This window comes from Procambarus clarkii, chromosome 17 (genome assembly GCF_040958095.1).
Source record: "Procambarus clarkii isolate CNS0578487 chromosome 17, FALCON_Pclarkii_2.0, whole genome shotgun sequence".
Lineage (NCBI taxonomy): Eukaryota > Metazoa > Arthropoda > Malacostraca > Decapoda > Cambaridae > Procambarus > Procambarus clarkii.
Genome location: NC_091166.1, coordinates 34,752,570 through 34,775,645, shown reverse-complemented (window position 1 = coordinate 34,775,645; position 23,076 = coordinate 34,752,570). Strand labels below are relative to the sequence as shown.

The 23,076-nt window shown below is 48.5% G+C and overlaps 2 protein-coding genes across 3 annotated transcripts in view; one reads left to right on the top strand and one right to left on the bottom strand.

Annotated features, from left to right (window-relative positions):
* LOC123772369 (connectin) overlaps positions 1–23,076 on the bottom strand; it is an 806,097-nt gene that overhangs the window by 704,066 nt on the left and 78,955 nt on the right. The window lies entirely within an intron of this gene.
* Positions 19,797–20,552, top strand: LOC123772521 (ras-interacting protein RIP3-like). Its single transcript, XM_045765760.2, has one exon. It carries the CDS (start codon positions 19,797–19,799, stop codon positions 20,550–20,552), a length of 756 nt encoding a protein of 251 aa, XP_045621716.2.

Below are 23,076 nucleotides of genomic sequence, written 5' to 3'. Positions count from 1 at the left end.
CCTGCCGTTCAGGACTTGAGACCACAACGTTCCTAACTTGATTCCACAGCTGAAACGTCTGCACACATCCTTCCTCTTGAACGTATATCAAACAGGGGTTCCTCTTCACCAGGGCTAAACGGAGCACGCCTTCCCCTCATGAGTTCTTCAGCTCAAGTGCTCAAGCTCCTCTGAAAATGAGCCTCACGCCTCCAGCAAACTCTCCACATCTCATAACTAGTCATTTATCTATATCCTGATTCACTGCCCATATTCTTAAACTGTCTGTCAAATTTAACCAATTGTTTTACGTATGTATCTCCATGTCTATATTTCTTTGACCTCTTATTTAGGTCAGATCTGGTAAAATAACTCTCACGGTAGACTCGTTCTCAGCTACCTGGGATCATAACAATAGTCAGCAAAATACGAATCTTCTCGGCTCAAAAGACATTATATTTAATTAATCCCTGTATTGTGAACCTCTGTGTTAAATATAACGAGGAAACGTCGGAGGACCTGTGTAAGTGTTCCTGGTGTTGGAGCAGCGTTCCTGGTGCTGGCGCAGTGTTCCTGGTGCTGGCGCAGTGTTCCTGGTGCTGGCGCAGTGTTCCTGGTGCTGGCGCAGTGTTCCTGGTGCTGGCGCAGTGTTCCTGGTGCTGGAGCAGTGTTCCTGGTGCTGGCGCAGTGTTCCTGGTGGTGAAGCAGTGTTCCTGGTGCTGGCGCAGTGTTCCTGGTGCTGGCGCAGTGTTCCTGGTGCTGGCGCAGTGTTCCTGGTGCTGGAGCAGTGTTCCTGGTGCTGGCGCAGTGTTCCTGGTGCTGGAGCAGTGTTCCTGGTGCTGGCGCAGTGTTCCTGGTGCTGGAGCAGCGTTCCTGGTGCTGGCGCAGTGTTCCTGGTGCTGGAGCAGTGTTCCTGGTGCTGGCGCAGCGTTCCTGGTGCTGGAGCAGCGTTCCTGGTGCTGGAGCAGCGTTCCTGGTGCTGGAGCAGCGTTCCTGGTGCTGGAGCAGCGTTCCTGGTGCTGGAGCAGCGTTCCTGGTGCTGGAGCAGTGTTCCTGGTGCTGGAGCAGCGTTCCTGGTGCTGGAGCAGCGTCCTGGTGCTGGAGCAGTGTTCCTGGTGCTGGAGCAGTGTTCCTGGTGCTGGAGCAGTGTTCCTGGTGCTGGAGCAGTGTTCCTGGTGCTGGAGCAGTGTTCCTGGTGCTGGCGCAGTGTTCCTGGTGCTGGCGCAGTGTTCCTGGTGCTGGAGCAGTGTTCCTGGTGCTGGAGCAGCGTTCCTGGTGCTGGAGCAGCGTTCCTGGTGCTGGAGCAGTGTTCCTGGTGCTGGAGCAGTGTTCCTGGTGCTGGAGCAGTGTTCCTGGTGCTGGAGCAGCGTTCCTGGTGGTGGAGCAGCGTTCCTGGTGGTGGAGCAGCGTTCCTGGTGCTGGAGCAGTGTTCCTGGTGGTGGAGCAGTGTTCCTGGTGCTGGAGCAGCGTTCCTGGTACTGGAGCAGTGTTCTGGTGCTGGAGCAGTGTTCCTGGTGCTGGAGCAGCGTTCCTGGTGCTGGAGCAGTGTTCCTGGTGCTGGAGCAGCGTTCCTGGTGCTGGCGCAGCGTTCCTGGTGCTGGAGCAGCGTTCCTGGTGCTGGAGCAGTGTCCTGGTGCTGGAGCAGTGTTCCTGGTGCTGGAGCAGCGTTCCTGGTGGTGGAGCAGCGTTCCTGGTGGTGGAGCAGCGTTCCTGGTGCTGGAGCAGTGTTCCTGGTGGTGGAGCAGTGTTCCTGGTGCTGGAGCAGTGTTCCTGGTACTGGAGCAGTGTTCCTGGTGCTGGAGCAGTGTTCTGGTGCTGGAGCAGTGTTCCTGGTGGTGGCAGGGACTATCAGAGGAGTAAACAGAGAAGCCATCTGTTCTCCGGCGCTGGTGCCGACACTCAAAAGAGATATTTTCTAACTTGTGCAGTTTTAAGCAGTAACCGGGCCCCGTAAATGGAGTCCATATTGTGAGCCAGACAGCAATGAGTTACAGCTTCCTTCTCCTCATCTTGGAGACGCTCCACCACTCCTTTCAAAACTCCTGCCTTCACCACATGAAAGAAATGAAATCAATGAATTTCCAGGTCAACTTGACTATGATTGTGATAAGAAAGTAATATATACAGCTGGAGAAGAACCACTTGAACAACACTAGCTAGTGTCCGAGACAGCCCTTGACGGCTGAGTGGACAGCGCTCGGGATTCGTAGTCCTGAGGGGTCCGGGTTCGATCCCCAGAGGAGGCGGAATCAAATGGGAAGAGTTTCTTTCATCCTGATGCCCCCTGTTCATCTAGCTTTAAATAGGTACCTGGAGTTAGACAGCTGCTACGGGCTGCTTCCTGGGGGTGTGTAACAAAAAGGAGCCCTGGTCGAGGACCGGGCCGCGGGGACTCTAAGCCTCGAAATCATCTCAAGATAACCACACAACCTATTAAGTCCAATTAAGGATAATGCAACTACTGCAGTTCCTCATCTCACACAGTCTACCTTAGTGCATTCCTGGGATCAATGTCCCTGCGGCCCGGTCTCTCAACATGGCTTCCTGATTGGCAGTTTGGTCAACCAGGTTGTTAGATGCAGCTGCTCGCAGTCTAACGCATGAATCACAGCCTGGTTAATCAGGGAGCCTTCGGAGGTGTTTTTCAAGTTCTCTTGAACACTGTGGGTGATCGACCCTTATGTGTAGAGGCAGAATGTTGAACAGCCTCGGGCCTCTGATGTTGATAAAAGTTCTCTCACAACGTTCCTCTTGCACCTCTGCTCTTCAACGGGGGTATTCTGCACATCCTGCCATGCCTCCTGGTCTTACGAGGAGTTATTTCCATGTGCAGATTTGGAACCAGTTCCCTATAAATATTTTCTAGGTGCAAATCACTCGCCTTGTATTCTATGTAATACAGATAGACGTTTTATTTAATGGACTCAGGAAGTCAGCAATTTCTCCAGCTTTGAATGGTGCTGTTAGTGTGCGACAATGTTCCACCCTAGAGAGCACTAGCGTACCTTAACATAACCCAAAAAGATAACACCAATATCAAGACCCTGTTTCCAAAATTATATATTTTTAGGACCCTGTGAGAAGTGGGTTTTTATAAATCTTGATGAATACAGAATTTCAGGACTCTGGACTTGGCGCGGAGTGGACGTGCATAATGTCTATGGCTACTTCGTGTCCAGTGGGATTAGGGTGATATCCTATGTCTGATTGGTAGTTGGTATCACATTCATGATGAATACCTTTAGGCCATAGATCATCACACAGCCGTTCCTGTACAATGGAACTGGGATCTTGTTTTAGCGATGAAGCTTATAATATCATTTAATTATACCGCCTATGATCACGAACCAGACAACATTATACAATATTATTTACTGATACATGATTAATTCAGCAATAGGCTGGATTAATTACTACAATGTCAATGGGAAAGTTAGAACTCCTTAAGGTCAAGCGAACACACGAGACTATATTGAAAACACGCGCGCGCACGCACGCACGCACGCGCGCACACGCACACACGCACGCACGCGCGCGCACACGCACACACACACACACACACACACACACACACACACACACACACACACACACACACACACACACACACACAGGGATTGACAGTGGAAATAGACGAAAAGTTCACACGTAATAGTAACAGAACTAGGGGACATGGATGGAAACTCAGATGAGTCACAGAGATGTTAGGAAGTTTTCTTTAAACGTGAGAGTAGTGGGAAAATGGAATGCACTTAAAGAACAGGTTGTGGAAGCAAATACTATTCATAATTTTAAAACTAGGTATGATAGGGAAATAGGACCACGTTCATTGCTGTAAACAACCGATGCTCGAAAGGCGGGATCCAAGAGTCAATGCTCGATCCTGCAGACACAAATAGGTGAGTACACACACCATTACAACTCTGCCACAACAACAACAACAACAACACAACAAATTATACAAAAATGCGTTCAAAAAGTTACGAGGCATGACAACTAATTCATTTAAATTTAAAGTGACTAGGATGCGATGCAGTTTGTCACGGGAGCGCAATTTGGGGCGTGATTTTCCCAGCTCCTGACCGTTAATCATAAATATTTTTAGCCGCGCCAAGATAAACCAACCCAGGGGCCCCAGCAACCCCCCTCCCCTCACCCCCAACCCAGGGGCCCCAGCAACCCTCCCCCCTCTCACCCCCAACCCTGGGCGCTGCTAAACACCCCCACTAACCCTGGGGTACTGCTACCCCCTCACAGGGGTACAAGCCACGAGTGCACAAAATCTCTAGTCTCACTACATACACTACACAGAGGGGCCCCAAACACCCCCCTACACCACAGAGGGGCCCCAAACACCCCCTACACCACAGAGGGGCCCCAAACACCCCCTACACCACAGAGGGGCCCCAAACACCTCCCTACACCACAGAGGGGGCCCCAAACACCCCCTACACCACAGAGGGGCCCCAAACACCCCCCTACACCACAGAGGGGCCCCAAACACCCCCTACACCACAGAGGGGCCCAAACACCCCCCTACACCACAGAGGGGCCCCAAACACCTCCCTACACCACAGAGGGGGCCCCAAACATCCCCCTACACCCCCCCTACACCACAGAGGGCCCCAAACACCCCCCTACACCACAGAGGGGCCCCAAACATCCCCGTACACCACAGAGGGGCCCCAAACACCTCCCTACACCACAGAGGGGCCCCAAACATCCCCGTACACCACAGAGGGGCCCCAAACACCCCCCCTACACCACAGAGGGGGCCCCAAACACCCCCCTACACCACAGAGGGGGCCCCAAACATCCCCCTACACCACAGAGGGGCCCCAAACACCCCCCTACACCACAGAGGGGGCCCCAAACATCCCCCTACACCCCCCTACACCACAAAGGGCCCCAAACACCCCCCTACACCACAGAGGGGGCCCAAACACCCCCCTACACAACAGAGGGGCCCAAACACCCCCCTACACCCCCCTACACCACAGAGGGGGCCCAAACACCCCCTACACCACAGAGGGGGGCCCAAACACCCCCCTACACCACAGAGGGGGGCCCAAACACCCCCCTACACCACAGAGGGGCCCCAAACACCTCCCTGCACCACAGAGGGGCCCCAAACACCTCCCTGCACCACAGAGGGGCCCCAAACACCCCCCTACACCACAGAGGGGGCCCCAAACATCCCCCTACACCCCCCCTACACCACAGAGGGCCCCAAACACCCCCTACACCACAGAGGGGGCCCAAACACCCCCCTACACAACAGAGGGGCCCAAACACCCTCCTACACCCCCCTACACCACAGAGGGGGCCCAAACACCCCCTACACCACAGAGGGGGCCCCAAACACCCCCCTACACCACAGAGGGGCCCCAAACACCCCCCTACACCACAGAGGGGCCCCAAACACCCTCCTAAACCACAGAGGGGGCCCCAAACACCCCCCTACACCACAGAGGGGCCCCCAACACCCCCCTACACCACAGAGGGGGCACCAAACATCCCCCTACACCCCCTACACCACAGAGGGGCCCCAACACCCCCCTACACCACAGAGGGCCCCAAACACCCCCCTACACCACAGAGGGGGCCCCAACACCCCCCCTACACCACAGAGGGGCCCCCAACACTGGTAAAACACCAGAGACAGTAATGAAGCAGAGCGACACAGCTGCCGTGCAGGAGCCGTCAGCAGCATGCCAAGGAACCCATTACCGTTGTCCTTCACGAATGAATTCACTCGACACAATTGGAGAGGTGTTAATTAACCAGAGACAAGACTGTCCTGTAGGGGCCCCCGTCCATCTCCTCTCCCCCCCACCTGCCCCCCCACCGGCATCCTTCCCCGTCAACTAACACATTTTCTCCCTTCCACCGTCACTTGACACTCTGCTTCTTCAATTGTTCTGTCAAATTCCGTCAAGAAATGAAATGTTGATAGCGAGTACTTTCTGACGATGTCGTTCACTTGTCCAAGTTGTTAGTAGTGTTCCCTAGACGGCGCTTCAACGACACAATCACACACAATCATCACTTTTATACATATGATTAAAGGATGAGTTTTTGCAGGTGTGTGAGGGGGGCATTGTGGGGCCCCCGTGAGGGGGGGGGGAAGGCCACCGTGGACCCCCCTGCTCCCCTATGTATAAATTTATTTGTATATAATCGACTTGATCGTACTATTAGTGAACACCAAATAGATATTAATTTAAGGTTCTTAAAAACCGGGGAACGTTTTTCCAAGCCCAACCGCATAAGGTACCACCAATGTGCTCCTGATTTCCGATTTAGCTTTGGGGGACATGATTATAAAACATAAGTTCAGCTTGCCTGAACGAGCAATCCAAAACATCTTAGGGTAATGTAAACTCGTCCCAATATCATATATTTTACCAATCGCTTCATAAAAAAACTGAGGACTGCATACCCACAAGGCTCTAGGGAACATTCCAGAAAATACTGCCTGTTTAATTTTAGTATGATGGTTAGAATAATAATGAACATACTACCCGACGTTGATAGGTTTCATCTCGCTTTCCCATTTCTCTGCATTTTCCACATACATTATTTTATATTAAAAAAAAAAAAATATATATATATATATATATTATATATATATATATATATATATATATATATATATATATATACCTCTGGCTGGAAGAAGGGGGACCCATAGCCTCGGAGGAAACCACACATAACGCATTGGAGGGAATGTGGGTCCCCTCCAATACAGTTTCTGTGTGCTTTTCTCCTACCACCCCCTTCCCTTTTTTTTTTCCTTTATTGTGTATTTAAAGGTTACAAAACATACAAGACAAATGCCTAAAGGTATATATATATATATATATATATATATATATATATATATATATATATAAAATGTATATATATATATATATATATATATATATATATATATATATATATATATATATATATATATATATAATGAGCCATGCATAAATATCGAACCATTTAAATTTCTGGGCGAGATTGCAGAGGAGCTGGTTATCGTGTTAACTATCACTCCCTGGAAGCCCCACAATCAACCTTCCACAATCACTCTCTTGACACAGACAATCCGATTGAAAATAAAACCCCGCCAACTCCCAGCCTGCTGATTGGGCGGAGGAGTGGCGGAGTCAGCTAATCAGCGAGGGTAATCAGGTAAGAGCGGCCAGCTGCAGGATAATTCCCGGATTGGTATTCTGGCGCCCGTCTCGCTACCAAGTTGTGAACAACTAGTTAGTTGTTCTCTTCTCTCCGCGGTAGTTAATTTTGGCCCAGTAGGCTTAGATTCCTGAGCCTACTGGGCTCTATCATATCTACATTTGAAACTGTGTATGGAGTCAGCCTCCACCACATCAATGCCTAATGCATTCCATCTGTTAACTACTCTGACACTGAAAAAGTTCTTTCTAACGTCTCTGTGGCTCATGTGGGTACTCAGTTTCTACCTGTGTCCCCTTGTTCGCGTCCCACCAGTGTTAAACAGTTTATCTTCATCTACCCTGTCAATTCCCCTGAGTTTTGTAGGTAGTGATCATGTCTCCTCTTACTCTTCTGTCTTCCAGTGTCGTAAGGTGCTTTTCCCGCAGCCTTTCCTTGTAACTCATGCCTCTTAGTTCTGAGACTAGCCTAATGGCATACCTCTGAACTTTTTCAAGCTTCGTCTTGTGCTTGACAAGGTACGGGCTCCATGCTGGGGCCGCATACTCCAGGATTGGTCTTACATATGTGGTGTACAAGATTCTGAATGATTCCTTACACAGGTTCCTGAACGCTGTTCTGATGTTAGCCAGCCTCGCATATGCCGCAGACGTTATTCTTTTTATGTGGGCTTCAGGAGACAGGTTTGGTGTGATATCAACTTCTAGATCTTTCTGTTTCATTAAGTACCTCATCTCCTATTCTCTATCCTGTGTCTGGCCTCCCGAGGTGTGTGTGTGTGTGTGTGTGTGTGTGTGTGTGTGTGTGTGTGTGAATGAGCTTGGTTGGTGTTAAACAAACTCCATATTCTGCCTATAGCTGACTAGTCAAATAACTTCCTCTCTGGCAACCACTAAACAGAAAAACTAAAACCAAACAATGAATAAAGCCAAAGGTGAGAGAACTACTGGAAGAAGCGAGCCCACACATGTCAGAGTTTGCAGATGACACGCAGATAATCAGCCAAGTAACACATGAGAGGACTGCAGGACGTTACAAGAAAACTTTGACAAATTCAAGGAGTGGGCGGAGAAATGGCTGTTAGAATCCACTTGCAACAAGTGCAAGGTAATGAAGATGAGAGAGAGACAAGGAGACCTCCTCGTCCAGAGTGCCACGAGAGCCAGGAACCGGCACTCTTCATATAAACATGATGAGGGCAAGTGTCCACGTGCTACGACCCCCCCCCCACACCAACATGTCCCCCCCCCTCTCCCCCCCAAACTCCCCCAGCCCCCCCCCCCCCGTGCCCCCGAAGCAACTTGCCGTATCTGATTAAGTCGCCCACAGGAGTTATTGCCCGTTCTTGCATACCCAAAACTTTCCCCGGGAAAAATAATTCACCGCTTTGGAGCCCAAAAATATGATACTTGGGAGGTTTATGGGAGTTTTTACACGGAGCTTTGTCTCTAGTTAAGATAGTTTGGTCAGGGGGGAGTGGGGGTGTATGGGGGGAGGGGGGATAGAAGGTGTGGGGGGGGGGAGTGTATGGGTATATAATGGGGGAGAGGAGGGGGGACGGTACATCTTCATCATCCCAGGACACTAAAATGATTGACAGGGACGGCAGTGGACGACAGGGATGACAGATGAAGGGAAGGGGATGGACGTACAGGAACAAGATATGTCTTGTAGGAAAGCCGCGACGACGCACATCTGAGAGCAGATACGACCTGCAGTATCAAGATACGACCTGCAGTATCAAGATACGACCTGCAGTATCAACATACGACCTGCAGTATCAACATACGACCTGCAGTATCAAGATACGACTTGCAGTATCAAGATACGACCTGCAGTATCAAGATACGACTTGCAGTATCAAGATACGACCTGCAGTATCAAGATACGACTTGCAGTATCAAGATACGACCTGCAGTATCAAGATACGACTTGCAGTATTAACATACGACCCACAGTATCAGTGTGCAAATTGTCAAGCGTTTACAAATTGCAAATTGTCAATCGACATGCCATTGGCTTCAGATTGCCTCAACTGGGATCTCAATCTGGAGTGAAAGTTTTGAGAGTGAGTGAGTGAGTGAGTGAGTGAGTGAGTGTGTTCACCACTTACTATCAGTCTAGAGCTGTAGAATTGGCGGAAGATGCCATCACAAACCTGCAAAGAAAAGGAAATGATACAGTTTGGAAAATACATAATAAACAAATACCAAACATGTACACACACACACACACACACACACACACACACACACACACACACACACACACACACACACACACACACACACACGCACACGCACTTAAATCTTCACGTGGGTCGAGAATTTCAAAAAAGTGAACAAACCAATATTTCAGATTGTAGTTTGTTTTTGTAAAAAAAAACTAAAATAATCCCGAATCGAATACGTTACACGAGCTGCCTCCAGCCCCTTGTCACAACTTTACAATCATAGTGCTAAGAGGTTTAGCCTGTCAAGCAGCTGACCTCTGCCCTCGGACAAACACATATCTATTTAAAAATTCACATAAAAGAGTGATCTATATAAAATATAATTTATGAGTATGTAGAGGCTAGGTGCCTTGGGGTTACCTCACACGACTTACCAGCTTGAAACGTAGGGGGCAGGCAAGTCGGGGTCTGCCCAAGTGCCTTGCATTAAGAAATATCGGCATCTATAGCATCATCCCCCCCCCCACCCCTCTGCGTTTTTTAGTCTAAAATCATATCGGGGGTTGTGTTTTCCGTAGAGTTTTGATGCTTACTCCCGCTACTGACGTTCATGGTTTACTCCAACACGATAAATGTTCACTCAATTCGAGTTAAAGTATTACATTTTCTTGGAGGGACAACTCTGGCTCTTTGGGTCCCGTTGAGCTCTGGCTTTTTGGTCCCGCCTCTCAACTGACAATCAACTGGTGTACAGGTTCTTGAGCCTATTGGGCTCTATCATATCTACACTTGAAACTGTGTATAGAGTCAGCCTCCACTACATCACTGCCTAATGTATTCCATATGTTAACTACTCTGACACTGAAAAAATTCTTTCTAATGTCTCTGTGGCTCTTTTACTTTTATACTTTTACTTTTTAGTTTATACTTTTATACTTTATTTATACTTTAAGACGCTAGTGCTCTCTAGAGTGGAGTACTGCTGCACAATGACAGCCCCTTTCAAAGCTGGAGAAATTGCTGACCTGGAGAGCGTGCAGAGATCCTTTACTGCTAGAATCCACTCAGTAAAACATCTAAATTACTGGGACCGACTAAAGAGCCTAAATCTGTACTCCCTTGAGCGCAGGCGGGAGAGATACATAATAATTTACACATGGAAAATAGTAGAGGGGCTGGTCCCAAACCTGCACACAGAAATAACATCACACGAGACCAGAAGACATGGCAGGATGTGCAGAATACCCCCGTTGAAAAGCAGAGGTGCAACAGGTACTCTGAGAGAGAACTATCAACATCAGAGGCCCGAGACTGTTCAACACGCTTCCACTACACATAAGGGGCATAACTGACAGACCCCTCACAGTGTTCAAGAGAGAACTTGACAAACATCTCCAAAGGATACCTGATCAACCAGGCTGTGACGCATACGTCAGGCTGCGAGCAGCTGCGTCCAACAGCCTGGTTGACCAGTCCAGCAACGAGGGGGCCTGGTCGACGACCGGGCCGGGGGTAGCTGAGCCCCGGAATCACCTCAAGGTAGGCAAGGCTCATTTGGGTACTCAGCTTCCACCTGTGTCTCCTTGTTCGTGTTCCGCCCATGCTAAAGAGTTTGTCCAACCTGTCAAATCCCCTTGAGAATTTTGTAGGTGGTTATCATGTCTCCCCTTACTCGTCTGTCTTCCAGGGACGTGTGGTTCAGCTCCTTTAGCCTTTCCTCGTAACTCATACCTCTCAGTTCCAGGACGTATCTGGTATCATACTGTTGAATCTAACTTGTGTGTGTGTGTGTGTGTGTGTGTGTGTGTGTGTGTGTGTGTGTGTGTGTGTGTGTGTGTGTGTGTGTGTGTGAATAAGAAAAGAATAACAAACCCTGTAGAACATACAGGGAGCATACAGGGGTACAGACGTATGCTCCAGTATGCTTCAGTATGCCCCAGGTATGCTCCAAGTATGCTCCAGGTATGCCCCAGGTATGCTCCAGGTATGCTCCAGGTATGCCCCAGGTATGTTCCAGGTATGCTCCAGGTATGCTCCAGGTATGCTCCAGAATGCTACAGGTATGCCCCAGGTATGCTCCAAGTATGCAACAAATATGCTCCATATGTGCAAAGTATGCTCGAAATATGTTCCAAGTATGCTCCAAATATGCTGCAAGTATGCTCCAAATATGCTGCAAGTATGCTCCAAATATCCTGCAAGTATGCTCCAAATATGCCCCAAATATGCTCCAAATTTGCGCCAAGTATGCTCCAAATATGCGCCAAGTATGCTCCAAATATGTTCCAAATATGCGCCAAATATGCTCCAGACGTACAAATAGCGAGGGCCTAGAGAGCGCATCAGGTGTGTGTACCCTACAGCAAGTCAGCATTTTAAAACATTGCTAAAAAAGCAACGAGCCAACCAAAGCTGTTTCATAGCCATATATGGAGGAAAACAGCAGGCAGCGGAGGCCAGTGTTTCCCCGCCCCGGCACCAGACCGCCGGGACGGGGAAAACTCAAGAGAATGACAGAGAAGTGTGTGTGTGTGTGTGTGTGTGTGTGTGTGTGTGTGTGGTGTGTGTGTGTGTGTGTGTGTGTGTGTGTGTGTGTGTGTGTGTGAAAAACTCAACAAGAGGTTCCAAGTCCACTAATTAGAACCAGAGTGGGAACCAATGAGAGGAACTACAGACAGCTACAAGCAAACGATAGTAGTTACTGTAGAATAGTTACAGATACCTGGAGGAACTAGACAATATAAGGACGGGACCAGAGGTCAGATTCACCAAGCAGTTACGCAAGCACTTGAGAACCTGTACATCTTGTCCTCAATCTTTGGCGGTTTTGTTTACAAGTATTAAACAGTTAATGAGCTCCGAAGCACCAGGAGGCTGTTTATAACAATAACAACAGTTGATTGGCAAGTTTTCATGCTTATAAACTGTTTAATAAATGTAACCAAAGCCGTCAAAGATTGAGGAAAGATGTACACGTTCGTAAGTACTTGCGTAACTGCTTCGTGAATCTGGCCCCTGGTTCCTGAAGGAGGCTGTTACGATCGAACTACAGCTTTCACCACACCAAGAAAACACACTCTGTTATCTTGCGATGATGTCGGGGCTTAGCGTCCCCTCGGCCCAGTCGTCAACCAGGCCTCCTGGTTGCTGGACTGCTCAACCAGGCTGTTGAACGCGGCTGCTCGCAGCCTGACGTATGAAGTCGCAAGGAGTATAGAAAATTATCGTGGCCTGTGCGTGGGTCGACACGCAGACTGCAGATTGTGCAGTTGGGGAAGCCAGTTCCTCCACAGCGTCAAGACACCGCACACCTCGCATTCCTAAAGAACCGGGTTCGATCCCCGGTGGAGGCGGAAACAAATGGGCATGTTTCCGATTTGGTAGAGTTTCTTTCACCCCTGATGCCCTGTTCACCTAGCAGTAAATAGGTACCTGGGAGTTAGACAGCTGCTACGGGCTGCTTCCTGTGGGTGTGTAACAAAAAGGAGGCCTAGTCGAGGACCGGGCCGCGGGAACGCTAAGCCCCGAAATCATCTCAAGATAACCTCAAGATAACCCACTCCCCACTGCTAAGGACCCCCCCCCCTCCCAACCCGCACCCCCCTCACCGCCTTAACTCGAGAATACGCTCAAGGTGATTTTCATTGTGGAGGCAGACACGTGGGGGCGTGTGGGCGTGGGGGCGGGGGCGGTGTCTCCACTTGCTCCTAGCCATAAATATTGTGTAGATTAAGACAACGTCTCTCAACAAAGCCCAGCTGAAGGGGCCAGTACCCGAGGTATGAAGTATGAGGCCAGGGTATGAGGTGAAATGGGGGATGAGGTGTAGTAACAGGTCATGTGGGGAGAGGTGAGGGGCTGACTAGGTACACTAGTGAGGTACAAGGGGGGGCTGGTAGCCTCGTCACTAGTGAGGTACAAGGGGGCTGGTAGCCTAGTCACTAGTGAGGTACAAGGGGGCTGGTAGCCTTGTCACTAGTGAGGTACAAGGGGGCTGGTAGCCTTGTCACTAGTGAGGTACAAGGGGGCTGGTAGCCTTGTCACTAGTGAGGTACAAGGGGGGCTGGTAGCCTTGTCACTAGTGAGGTACAAGGGGGCTGGTAGCCTTGTCACTAGTGAGGTACAAGGGGGCTGGTAGCCTTGTCACTAGTGAGGTACAAGGGGGCTGGTAGCCTAGTCACTAGTGAGGTACAAGGGGGCTGGTAGCCTAGTCACTAGTGAGGTACAAGGGGGGCTGGTAGCCTAGCCACTAGTCTAGGCTACCTAGTCAGTGAGTAATTAGTGTTGAACCTTGACCCATAACACTGACGGAAGCTATTTGGGAAAGACCTGAGATAGACACCACTTCCGCGTGATTGGAAGCAAGAGTCCTGGACAAAGCAGACGATGTTACCATAATAGAGAGAAAATGTCGACGTATCTCCATCTTCTAATGTGTAGTTTGGTCATCGTGGGTGTTCTATGTCTTCCAGTGCAACCTGCTCTCGCACAACACAGCACATATACGACTTATTGCTTAAAGTCACTATTTGGTTTATAAATTAGTACTTATGTGACATATTCCAAGCCATACTTTTTTCAAGGTACTAACTTTTTCTCTCAGTTTTATTAAACAATAAAGGTTTTATACAAAATTTGACAATATCCTGAGTTACTTTACAATTTATTTAAATATTTTAGTTTTGTTTTATTATTTTTATAAAACTGTAATATCAATATAGGTATAAGTTCAGTACTAATTGTAATATCTTAACATACTAAGAAGGTTAGGTTAGGTTGTAGTTTTCTATTCTGCTTTTCAAGGTAAACTCAAATATTCACAATAAATTAGTATGTCACATATGCACTTATTCATAATCAAGAAATTGACTATAAGCAAGTGCGAGAACGGGTTGTCCAGTAACATATACTTTAAATCTTACAGTCGTAGTTCATAATCTCTTAAATCTCGTAGTTCATACCTCTCAGTTCCGGGACCAAGTCTGGTGGTATACCTATGACCTTACTCCAGCTTGGTGTTGTGCTCAAGGTAAGGTCTCCACGCAGGTGCCGCATACTCCTGTACCGGTTCGATATAAACAGTCTACATAATCATAATCTTCTCTTTGTTCATGTTGCTATTAACCGGCTTTACTATGCACCTGGTGATATTCTCTGATGTGGGCGTCTGGTGATATTCTCTGATGTGGGCGTCTGGTGATATTCTTTGATGTGGGCGTCTGGTGATATTCTTTGATGTGGGCGTCAGGTGATATTCTTTGATGTGGGCGTCAGGTGATATTCTTTGATGTGGCGTCAGGTGACAGACTGGGGGGTAATATCACCTGCCAGGTCCCGATTCCAACAGTATTTTCTCTGCCATGTGTTACCTTATGCATGTGACTGCAATCTCTGCCTTGCATTAATGCTCTCACTCATTTCTAACGTTATCATATTTACATTAAAATGTTTGTATCGAGATAGTTTTAGCGACTTGTACGCTCTGGTTATTCCACTTATTGACAACTTTTAACACTGAAAAAGTTCTTCCTGGCATGTTTTGTTCATTATATCTCTACTGTTCCTTGCTGTGAGAGAGAGGTTTTCCCAGGTGATGAGTGGAGTATTCCCCTAGTTGTGCTTGCGGGGGTTGAGCTATGACTCTTTGGTCCCGCCTCTCAACTGTCAATCAACCTGTGTACAGATTCCTGAGCCTATTGGGCTCTATCATATCTACATTTGAAACTGTGTATGGAGGTCAGCCTCCACCCCATCACTGCCTAATACATTCCATTTGTCTACTACTCTAACACTATAAAAGTTATTTCTAATGTCTTATTTGGGTACTCAATTACCACCTGTGTCCCCTAGTGCGTGTGCCCTCTATGTTAAACAAACGGTCTCTAACCTATCAATTCCTCTGAGAATCTTTTATGTGGTGATCATGTGTCCCCCTATCTCTTCAGTCTTCTGCACGCACACGTGCGTGCGTGGAGGGAGCAGCGACCGGACGGTGCAACATTTACTGCTGCCGGAACACAACTTGGCGACCGTGGGAAGATCAACACAGCGATGCTCTCCCCTCACTAATCTTACATATCCGCCGCTTGCGGTCACTTCCCTCTCATTATCCCAGGAATATTTTCCCCTTGCATTTTAAAGTACCTTAACAATGACTATAGCCAGGGACGCACACAGGATTACAAACTGTTTTAACCAAAAATTGTCTCTTGAAAGATGCTAAAAGAGGCCACCATCATCGTCTCAAAAGATCCTGAGAAATTATACAAGTCCACATTATCTACACATAATTCTACATGGACACGTGTTGTGTGTAGATGGAGAGAGAGAGAGAGAAAGATGAGAGAGAGAGAGAGAGAGAGAAGAGAGAGAGAGAGAGAGAGAGAGAGAGAGAGAGAGAGAGAGAGAGAAAGAGAGAGAGAGAGAGAGAGAAAGAGAATAAACTATTAGAGGAAAGCGGCAAGCCATTACGACTATATTGCACTGGGAAGGGGTCAGGATAAGGATTTGGGATGGGACGGGGGGAAAACGAATGGTGCCCAACCACTTGTGGACGGTCGGGGATTGAACGCCGACCTGCAAGAAGCGAGACTGTCGCTCTACCGTCCAGTCAAAGTGCGTAGATGGAAAAATACAGTAGAGAGTGAGGGAAGTACGGGTAGAGAGGGTAAATAAACCCATCTTATCTACGAGCAGCACGACTCCACACGCTGTACCTCACACGTCTTAGGAAGATGAGGTGTGAGTAATGAGTGAGGTATAACCCTTCACGCACACTCAGTAAGTCCCTATTGTTACCTTGTTACAACTCGTTAAAAAGCTGTTACATCTTGTTACAACTTTTTAATGAGGTGTTAGGTTGTTACAAGGTGTTAAGTTTACTTGTTACTACTTGTTAGGTGGTGTTATAAGTTCGTTGTAGCAACGTCGTAGTTTTGTCGTGTGACTGGCCGAGGAAACATTAGTGAAGGAATATAAACACAAGGAACAAGTCCCCGTGGAGCGGTGGTAAAGCACTCGTCCGGCACTCCGCAAGCGCTTTGGCCTAGATTCATGTCCTGGGAGGATTGACTGGGCACCAATCCTTAACTGTACGCCTCTGTTCACCCAGCAGTGAATAGGAACCTTTTTGTTTTAAGATTTAGCGGGTCGTATTCCGAAGAAAAATTAGGATTAAGGAAATAGGTACCTGGGAGTTAGACAGCTGCTACGGGCTGCTTCCTGGGGTAATAAAAAGGCGGCCTGGTCGAGGACCGGGCCGCGGGGACGCTAAGCCCCGAAATCATCTCAAGATAACCTAAAGAAGGACCTGCCCAAAATACTAGAAGTGGCTTTATAAAAATGTAACAACTCTTGTATGTATAATAAAAAGAATAAAACCGGGTAATATCCAAGGGGTGGGGGGGGGGGTGTAGAGTGTAGGGGGGGAGGTTCCCACGCTGGTGACTGCCCCACCCTGGGGGGGGGGGGTTCTCACCCCTGTCAGGCCTCAGGCACCGCCACAGGGCTCCACAGAGCTCCATAGGGCTCCACAGAGCTCCATAGGGCTCCACAGAGCTCCATAGGGCTCCACAGGGCTCCACAGAGCTCCACAGGGCTCCACAGAGCTCCACAGGGCTCCACAGAGCTCCACAGGGCTCCACAGGGCTCCACAGAGCTCCATAGGGCTCCACAGAGCTCCACAGGGCTCCACAGAGCTCCACAGGGCTCCACAGAGCTCCACAGAGCTCCACAGGGCTCCACAGGGCTCCACAGAGCTCCACAGGGCTCCACAGAGCTCCACAGGGCTCCACAGAGCTCCACAGGGCTCCACAGAGCTCCACAGGGCTCCACAGAGCTCCACAGGGCTCCACAGAGCTCCACAGGGCTCCACAGAGCTCCACAGGGCTCCACAGGGCTCCACAGAGCTCCACAGGGCTCCACAGAGCTCCACAGAGCTCCACAGGGCTCCACAGGGCTCCACAGAGCTCCACAGGGCTCCACAGAGCTCCACAGGGCTCCACAGAGCTCCACAGAGCTCCACAGGGCTCCACAGAGCTCCACAGGGCGCCACAGAGCTCCACAGGGCTCCACAGGGCTCCACAGAGCTCCACAGGGCTCCACAGAGCTCCACAGAGCTCCACAGGGCTCCACAGGGCTCCACAGAGCTCCACAGGGCTCCACAGAGCTCCACAGGGCTCCACAGAGCTCCACAGAGCTCCACAGGGCTCCACAGGGCTCCACAGGGCTCCACAGAGCTCTCTATACTGCTGGTCTTGGTGGTGTCCAGCATCTTCCTCCCTCCGAGATAAAGTCACGCCTTAACTCCTGCTTTTTCCTCGTATTTCCTTCTCCAACATACCTGAATTAGCACACACACAGGAAGCAGCCCGTAGCAGCTGTCTAACTCCCAGGTACCTAATTACTGCCAGGTGAACAGACCCATCAGGGTGAAAAAAACTCTGCCCATTTGTTTCCGCCATGGGCCGGGGATCGATCCCCGGTAACCCTAGGATTACGAGCACCGAGCGCTGTCCACTCAGCCATAGAGTCCCCTGTGAGTGCGCATATGCAACACCTTACACAGGTGAAAGGCCATGCAGCAAGACACACACAATAGACCGCTCACCCCTGGACGGAAGCTCTATTGTACACCAGTTTCCCCCACAATTTCCGCATCAATCTCCATCCCGGCGGATGGAGATTGATGCGGAAATTGATTGATTGATTGGTGGAGATTGATGGATGTGTTTCGTCATGCTAGCCTACCACCGCCTCCACACCCAGCGGCCTGCCCTCAGTCTGGCTCAACTCGGATACAAGTGCTACTTAATAAAGTGATGGCTCGGCCCTTCATCTTGCATCTGGCGCAAGGCAGCAACAAAGCAATGTTGCGAGCCTCCAAACCCACTGTTCACAAAAGCATATAAATACGCATTTATACTATATCCCGATAAAAATATTACCTCCCCCCTCCCTCTCCCCCCCCTCACCGGTACAATCCTAGAAATACAATTACGGGAGAACGAGAGCTCATGATTCACTGTAACAAGAGCTCATTGATTCACTGTAACAAGAGCTCATTGATTCACTGTAACAAGAGCTCATGATTCATTGCAACAAGAGCTCATTGATTCACTGCAACAAGAGCTCATTGATTCACTGTAACAAGAGCTCATGATTCATTGCAACAAGAGCTCATTGATTCACTGCAACAAGAGCTCATTGATTCACTGTAACAAGAGCTCATTGATTCATTACAAATAGAGCTCATTGATTCACTGTAACAAGAGCTCACTGATTCATTACAAATAGAGCTCATTGATTCACTGCAACAAGAGCTCATTGATTCACTGCAACAAGAGCTCATTGATTCACTGTAACAAGAGCTCATTGATTCACTGCAACAAGAGCTCATTGATTCACTGCAACAAGAGCTCATTGATTCACTGCAACAAGAGCTCATTGATTCACTGCAACAAGAGCTCATTGATTCACTGTAACAAGAGCTCATTGATTCACTGCAACAAGAGCTCATTGATTCACTGTAACAAGAGCTCATTGATTCATTACAAATAGAGCTCATTGATTCACTGTAACAAGAGCTCACTGATTCATTACAAATAGAGCTCATTGATTCACGGCAACAAGAGCTCGCTGATTCATCCAAAACCTTTGAGTCAGGTTTGCAATATTTTTTTGACTCTACAAGAAAAGCAAAACTGAAAGGGGGTAGGTTGTGTAGCCCAACAGGAAGGACCACACGGTATATCGCTCGATAGTCTATCTCCTATCTACTAATAATCTCCTATCTTAAGACTATCTTCATCATAAAACAAGTCAATACCAACAAAATGTTGCAGGCAGCCGAATATAGTGACTGAGTCAACAAGGAATCCCTCTGGCATGGTACACCATTTGTTATGATCAATATAACAACATTCACTACTAGCACAAACTTCACACCTTCATAAGCACATACAAACCTTCATTAAGTTCAAATATTTGCAACCAGGCTTCTCCCTGAGTTAGAGGAGAGAGGTGAGGAGAGAGGTGAGGAGAGAGGCTGGGAGAAATCCCAAGATTTGCGAGATAAGATGATTCAGATCTATTTGTGCCGGATCGAAGGCTGAACTCTTCAAGATGCAACTTGACAAGTTCCTTACACAAACAGCTTCACGGATCCACCAAGCATAAGGGGAAGCCGCGCACCAGCTGAGGCTTCGAGAGCAGGACAACTCTAAGTTGACCACAGTTAAAAAAAGGCAGCCAGACTCCTCCTTCAACTATACCCAGTAACTCTTCCTTGCTAAGAAGCAGGTATCAGTAACGCCTAACTCATTGAACACATCAAGTAACTATATTATTTTGCCGGCTTCACCAAGCGAGTAGCCGCGTCAAACAGTCTGGTTGACCAGACCACCAACCAAGAGGCCTGGTCAGAGACCGGGCCGCGAGGACGATGATCCTCGGAATAATGGAACGTTCGGCAGCTCTGTCCGACCACTCGCCTGAAGCTATGTCACCGAACGTCCCCATAGAACCATTTACAACCAGACTAGCTAAAAGGTTTCAAGCCACCACAAGCTACCACACAAGCAACCAGACAACCTCACAAGCAACCAGACAACCTCACAAGCAACCAAACAACCTCACAAGCAACCAGACAACTTCACAAGCAACCAGACAACCTCACAAGCAACCAGACAACCTCACAAGCAACCAGACAACCTCACAAGCAACCAGACAACCTCACAAGCAACCAGACAACCTCACAAGCAACCAGACAACTTCACAAGCAACCAGACAACTTCACAAGCAACCAGACAACTTCACAAGCAACCAGACAACCTCACAAGCAACCAGACAACTTCACAAGCAACCAGACAACCTCACAAGCAACCAGACAACTTCACAAGCAACCAGACAACCTCACAAGCAACCAGACAACCTCACAAGCAACCAGACAACTTCACAAGCGCCACCAGACAACTTCACAAGCAACCAGACAACCTCACAAGCAACCAGAAAACCTCACAACCAACCAGACAACCTCACAAGCAACCAGACAACCTCACAAGCAACCAGACAACTTCACAAGCAACCAGACAACCTCACAAGCAACCAGACAACCTCACAAGCAACAAGACAACCTCACAAGCGCCACCAGACAGACTACCTCAGCCTCAGCGGTCAAGGTCGCTACCTGCCGAAGACCATTTACCACGCGTAACAAGTCTGGCGGTGGCCACAAGGCGCTGATCCTCTCACATTTAGCCTTTGACATTTAATCCTCTGGCACTCTCAAGTCGCATTTGTCGCCGCTGTAAGCGTTTTAACCTTACACGCCAAAGCTGGTCCATGGAAATACTAAAAGGTGAAGCGAAGATCCGCGGGGTTACGGGGGCGGGCTCACCCCCCACCCTAGTCACCTATTGAAAAGGTTCTCAGACACAGACACGGCTGTTGCTGTGAGCCCAGCCGTGTTCACAGGCCGTGTTCACAGGCCGTGTTCACAGGTCCTGTTCACAGGTCCTGTTCACAGGCCGTGTTCACAGGTTCTGTTCACAGGCCGTGTTCACAGGTTCTGTTCACAGGCCGTGTTCACAGGCCGTGTTCACAGGCCGTGTTCACAGGCCGTGTACACAGGCCGTGTTCACATGGCGGGGGAAAGGTTAGTGAATGTTCCTCCAACAATGAACACGGTAAAGATTTATGAAGGTAAAGTAATTAGGCGAAACATCCAGCTGTAGGAGCAAGCTACGAACAAAGCATTCTACACAAGTCTTAGAGATTAAAACACGTCTTAGAACGCCTTAGAAAATCTAGCAATTTTGACGAGTTTTAGGCACAAATACATCATAAACTCTTATGTATTACAAGAATTACCATTGTGAAGTATATTTATATATATCTAGGAACATTTGCTTTTTTATTTAATCACCGATACAACTAATATATACATGAACACTCGCAGTGGACAACCATGAGCTGTGAGACGGCCCCGGGAGCTGAAGCTCGGCCCAGCAGGAACAGCTGAGTACGGACGCGCGCACACCAGGCGAGGGGGCAGTGTCACTTCTCCTTTGACTCCTAGTCTTACTGGGCACCTCTGAAGCACTAGAGCAAGTCTGGGCCAGCGCCCTTACACTTGCAGAAGGAGTTCACAACAGAGCGATGCGTTCCCGCCAAACGCACCTTCTGGAACGCCTTCCGCCGCGGTCCTTCCTCGCACTCTCTCTCACGTAGCCAGCCTATCCCGTGCCTTTCCTTTGGGTGACGTAACTTCCGCTAGACGGTGGTAACGTCTATAGAGACGTTACCACCGTCTACGGAGACGCGGCCTCCAGCTCCTGTACCATACATGACGTGCGCATTTTGGCCCCGAGTAGTTACCAACGACACCACACAACCTACCCTCCTGAACTCATGCCAGAGGTCATTCACTACCCTCAGCAAGGCCTTACACACACACACACACCAAAATGGTCAAACCTGACACGTGGCCACTAAAAAAAGCATTACATAATCAAAGCCCAACAAGTTCCAGGACCAGACGAAGTATTTGGTTCTTGACGACTCGAGCGGAGTATCGAAGTCACGGAGGCTGGCGAATGCTGTCCATCCTCAATAACAAAGACAAAAATTTAATGCATACAGCTACCATAACCCCGTTTATGAATGAAAAAACTTTACACACAAGTCGACTGATGACGTTCGAACATATCTCTAACAGTGCTTCACTGACGACGTATTGTTCGAATCGCAAATCTGTAAATGCTTCACCCACGTACTGCAATTGTAAATAATTGCCAAGAGAGCCTAGACAGCTAACCTTACCTAAATATGCACAAAATATTAATGTGAAATATTTATATTTAAGAAAATTCCTATTTTGAATGAACAGCATGTTAATACTGACGAATGTGTCTGTGGGGTCGGCCGGTGGATGGAATGAACATAACCTCAGGCCGGGAAGCGAATGTGGTGCAAATTTTTAAGAAAAAGAACAGATCACTCGAGTCGAACTACCGACCATCTAACTTAACTTATCGACTATCAAACACCCTAACATCTATTGTGGTAAAATTGCTTGAATCAATGTTCGCAAAATCAATTAATTTTCATTTTAAAAACCTACATTAATAAAGGTAACGCAAGACAGTTTTACCAATGACGCTCCTGTGTAACATTCACTCATTATTTTCCGCCAGTTTTGAAGGAATTGATAGACTGACTGATGAAAATTACGCCACCCAAGAGGTGGCACGGGCATGAATAGCCCGTCAAGGGAGTTGATAGACGATTGCGACATAATATACCTGGAATTTAACAAAGCCTTTGACACTGCGCCTCACCTAAGACTCGTCAGAACCGCGTGGCACTGCAGGCTCACCCTGAGAAGGATCAGACTGAGGATATTTCCCAGGAAACAAAGAGTGACTTGATTCCAGTTATGCTTAGAGTGGGAACCCGTTGCAAGTGGAATGGAGCAGAGCTAAGGAGGTAGGACTCAGGGCCCCAGGGCTCTCGTCTGGGACATAACTCCACTGAGAAGCGTGCAAAGGATGACACAGTTGATCCCAGGAATTAGAAGCCGCCCTTACGAGGAGAGATTAAGAAAGCTTACTTTGCATTTATTCACAAAGGCGAAAAGGGGGTGACATAATTGAGGAATAACAAAAGCTTTGTTAATAAGGCGATAAACATATAAACACAAAATAGGACACGAAACAAAGGATGCAAATTGGATGAGT

What these genes read in the sequence shown, in the direction of transcription:
- LOC123772521 (XM_045765760.2), top strand. Translation starts at nt 19,797, where the DNA reads ATGGAACGTTCGGCAGCTCTGTCCGACCACTCGCCTGAAGCTATGTCA.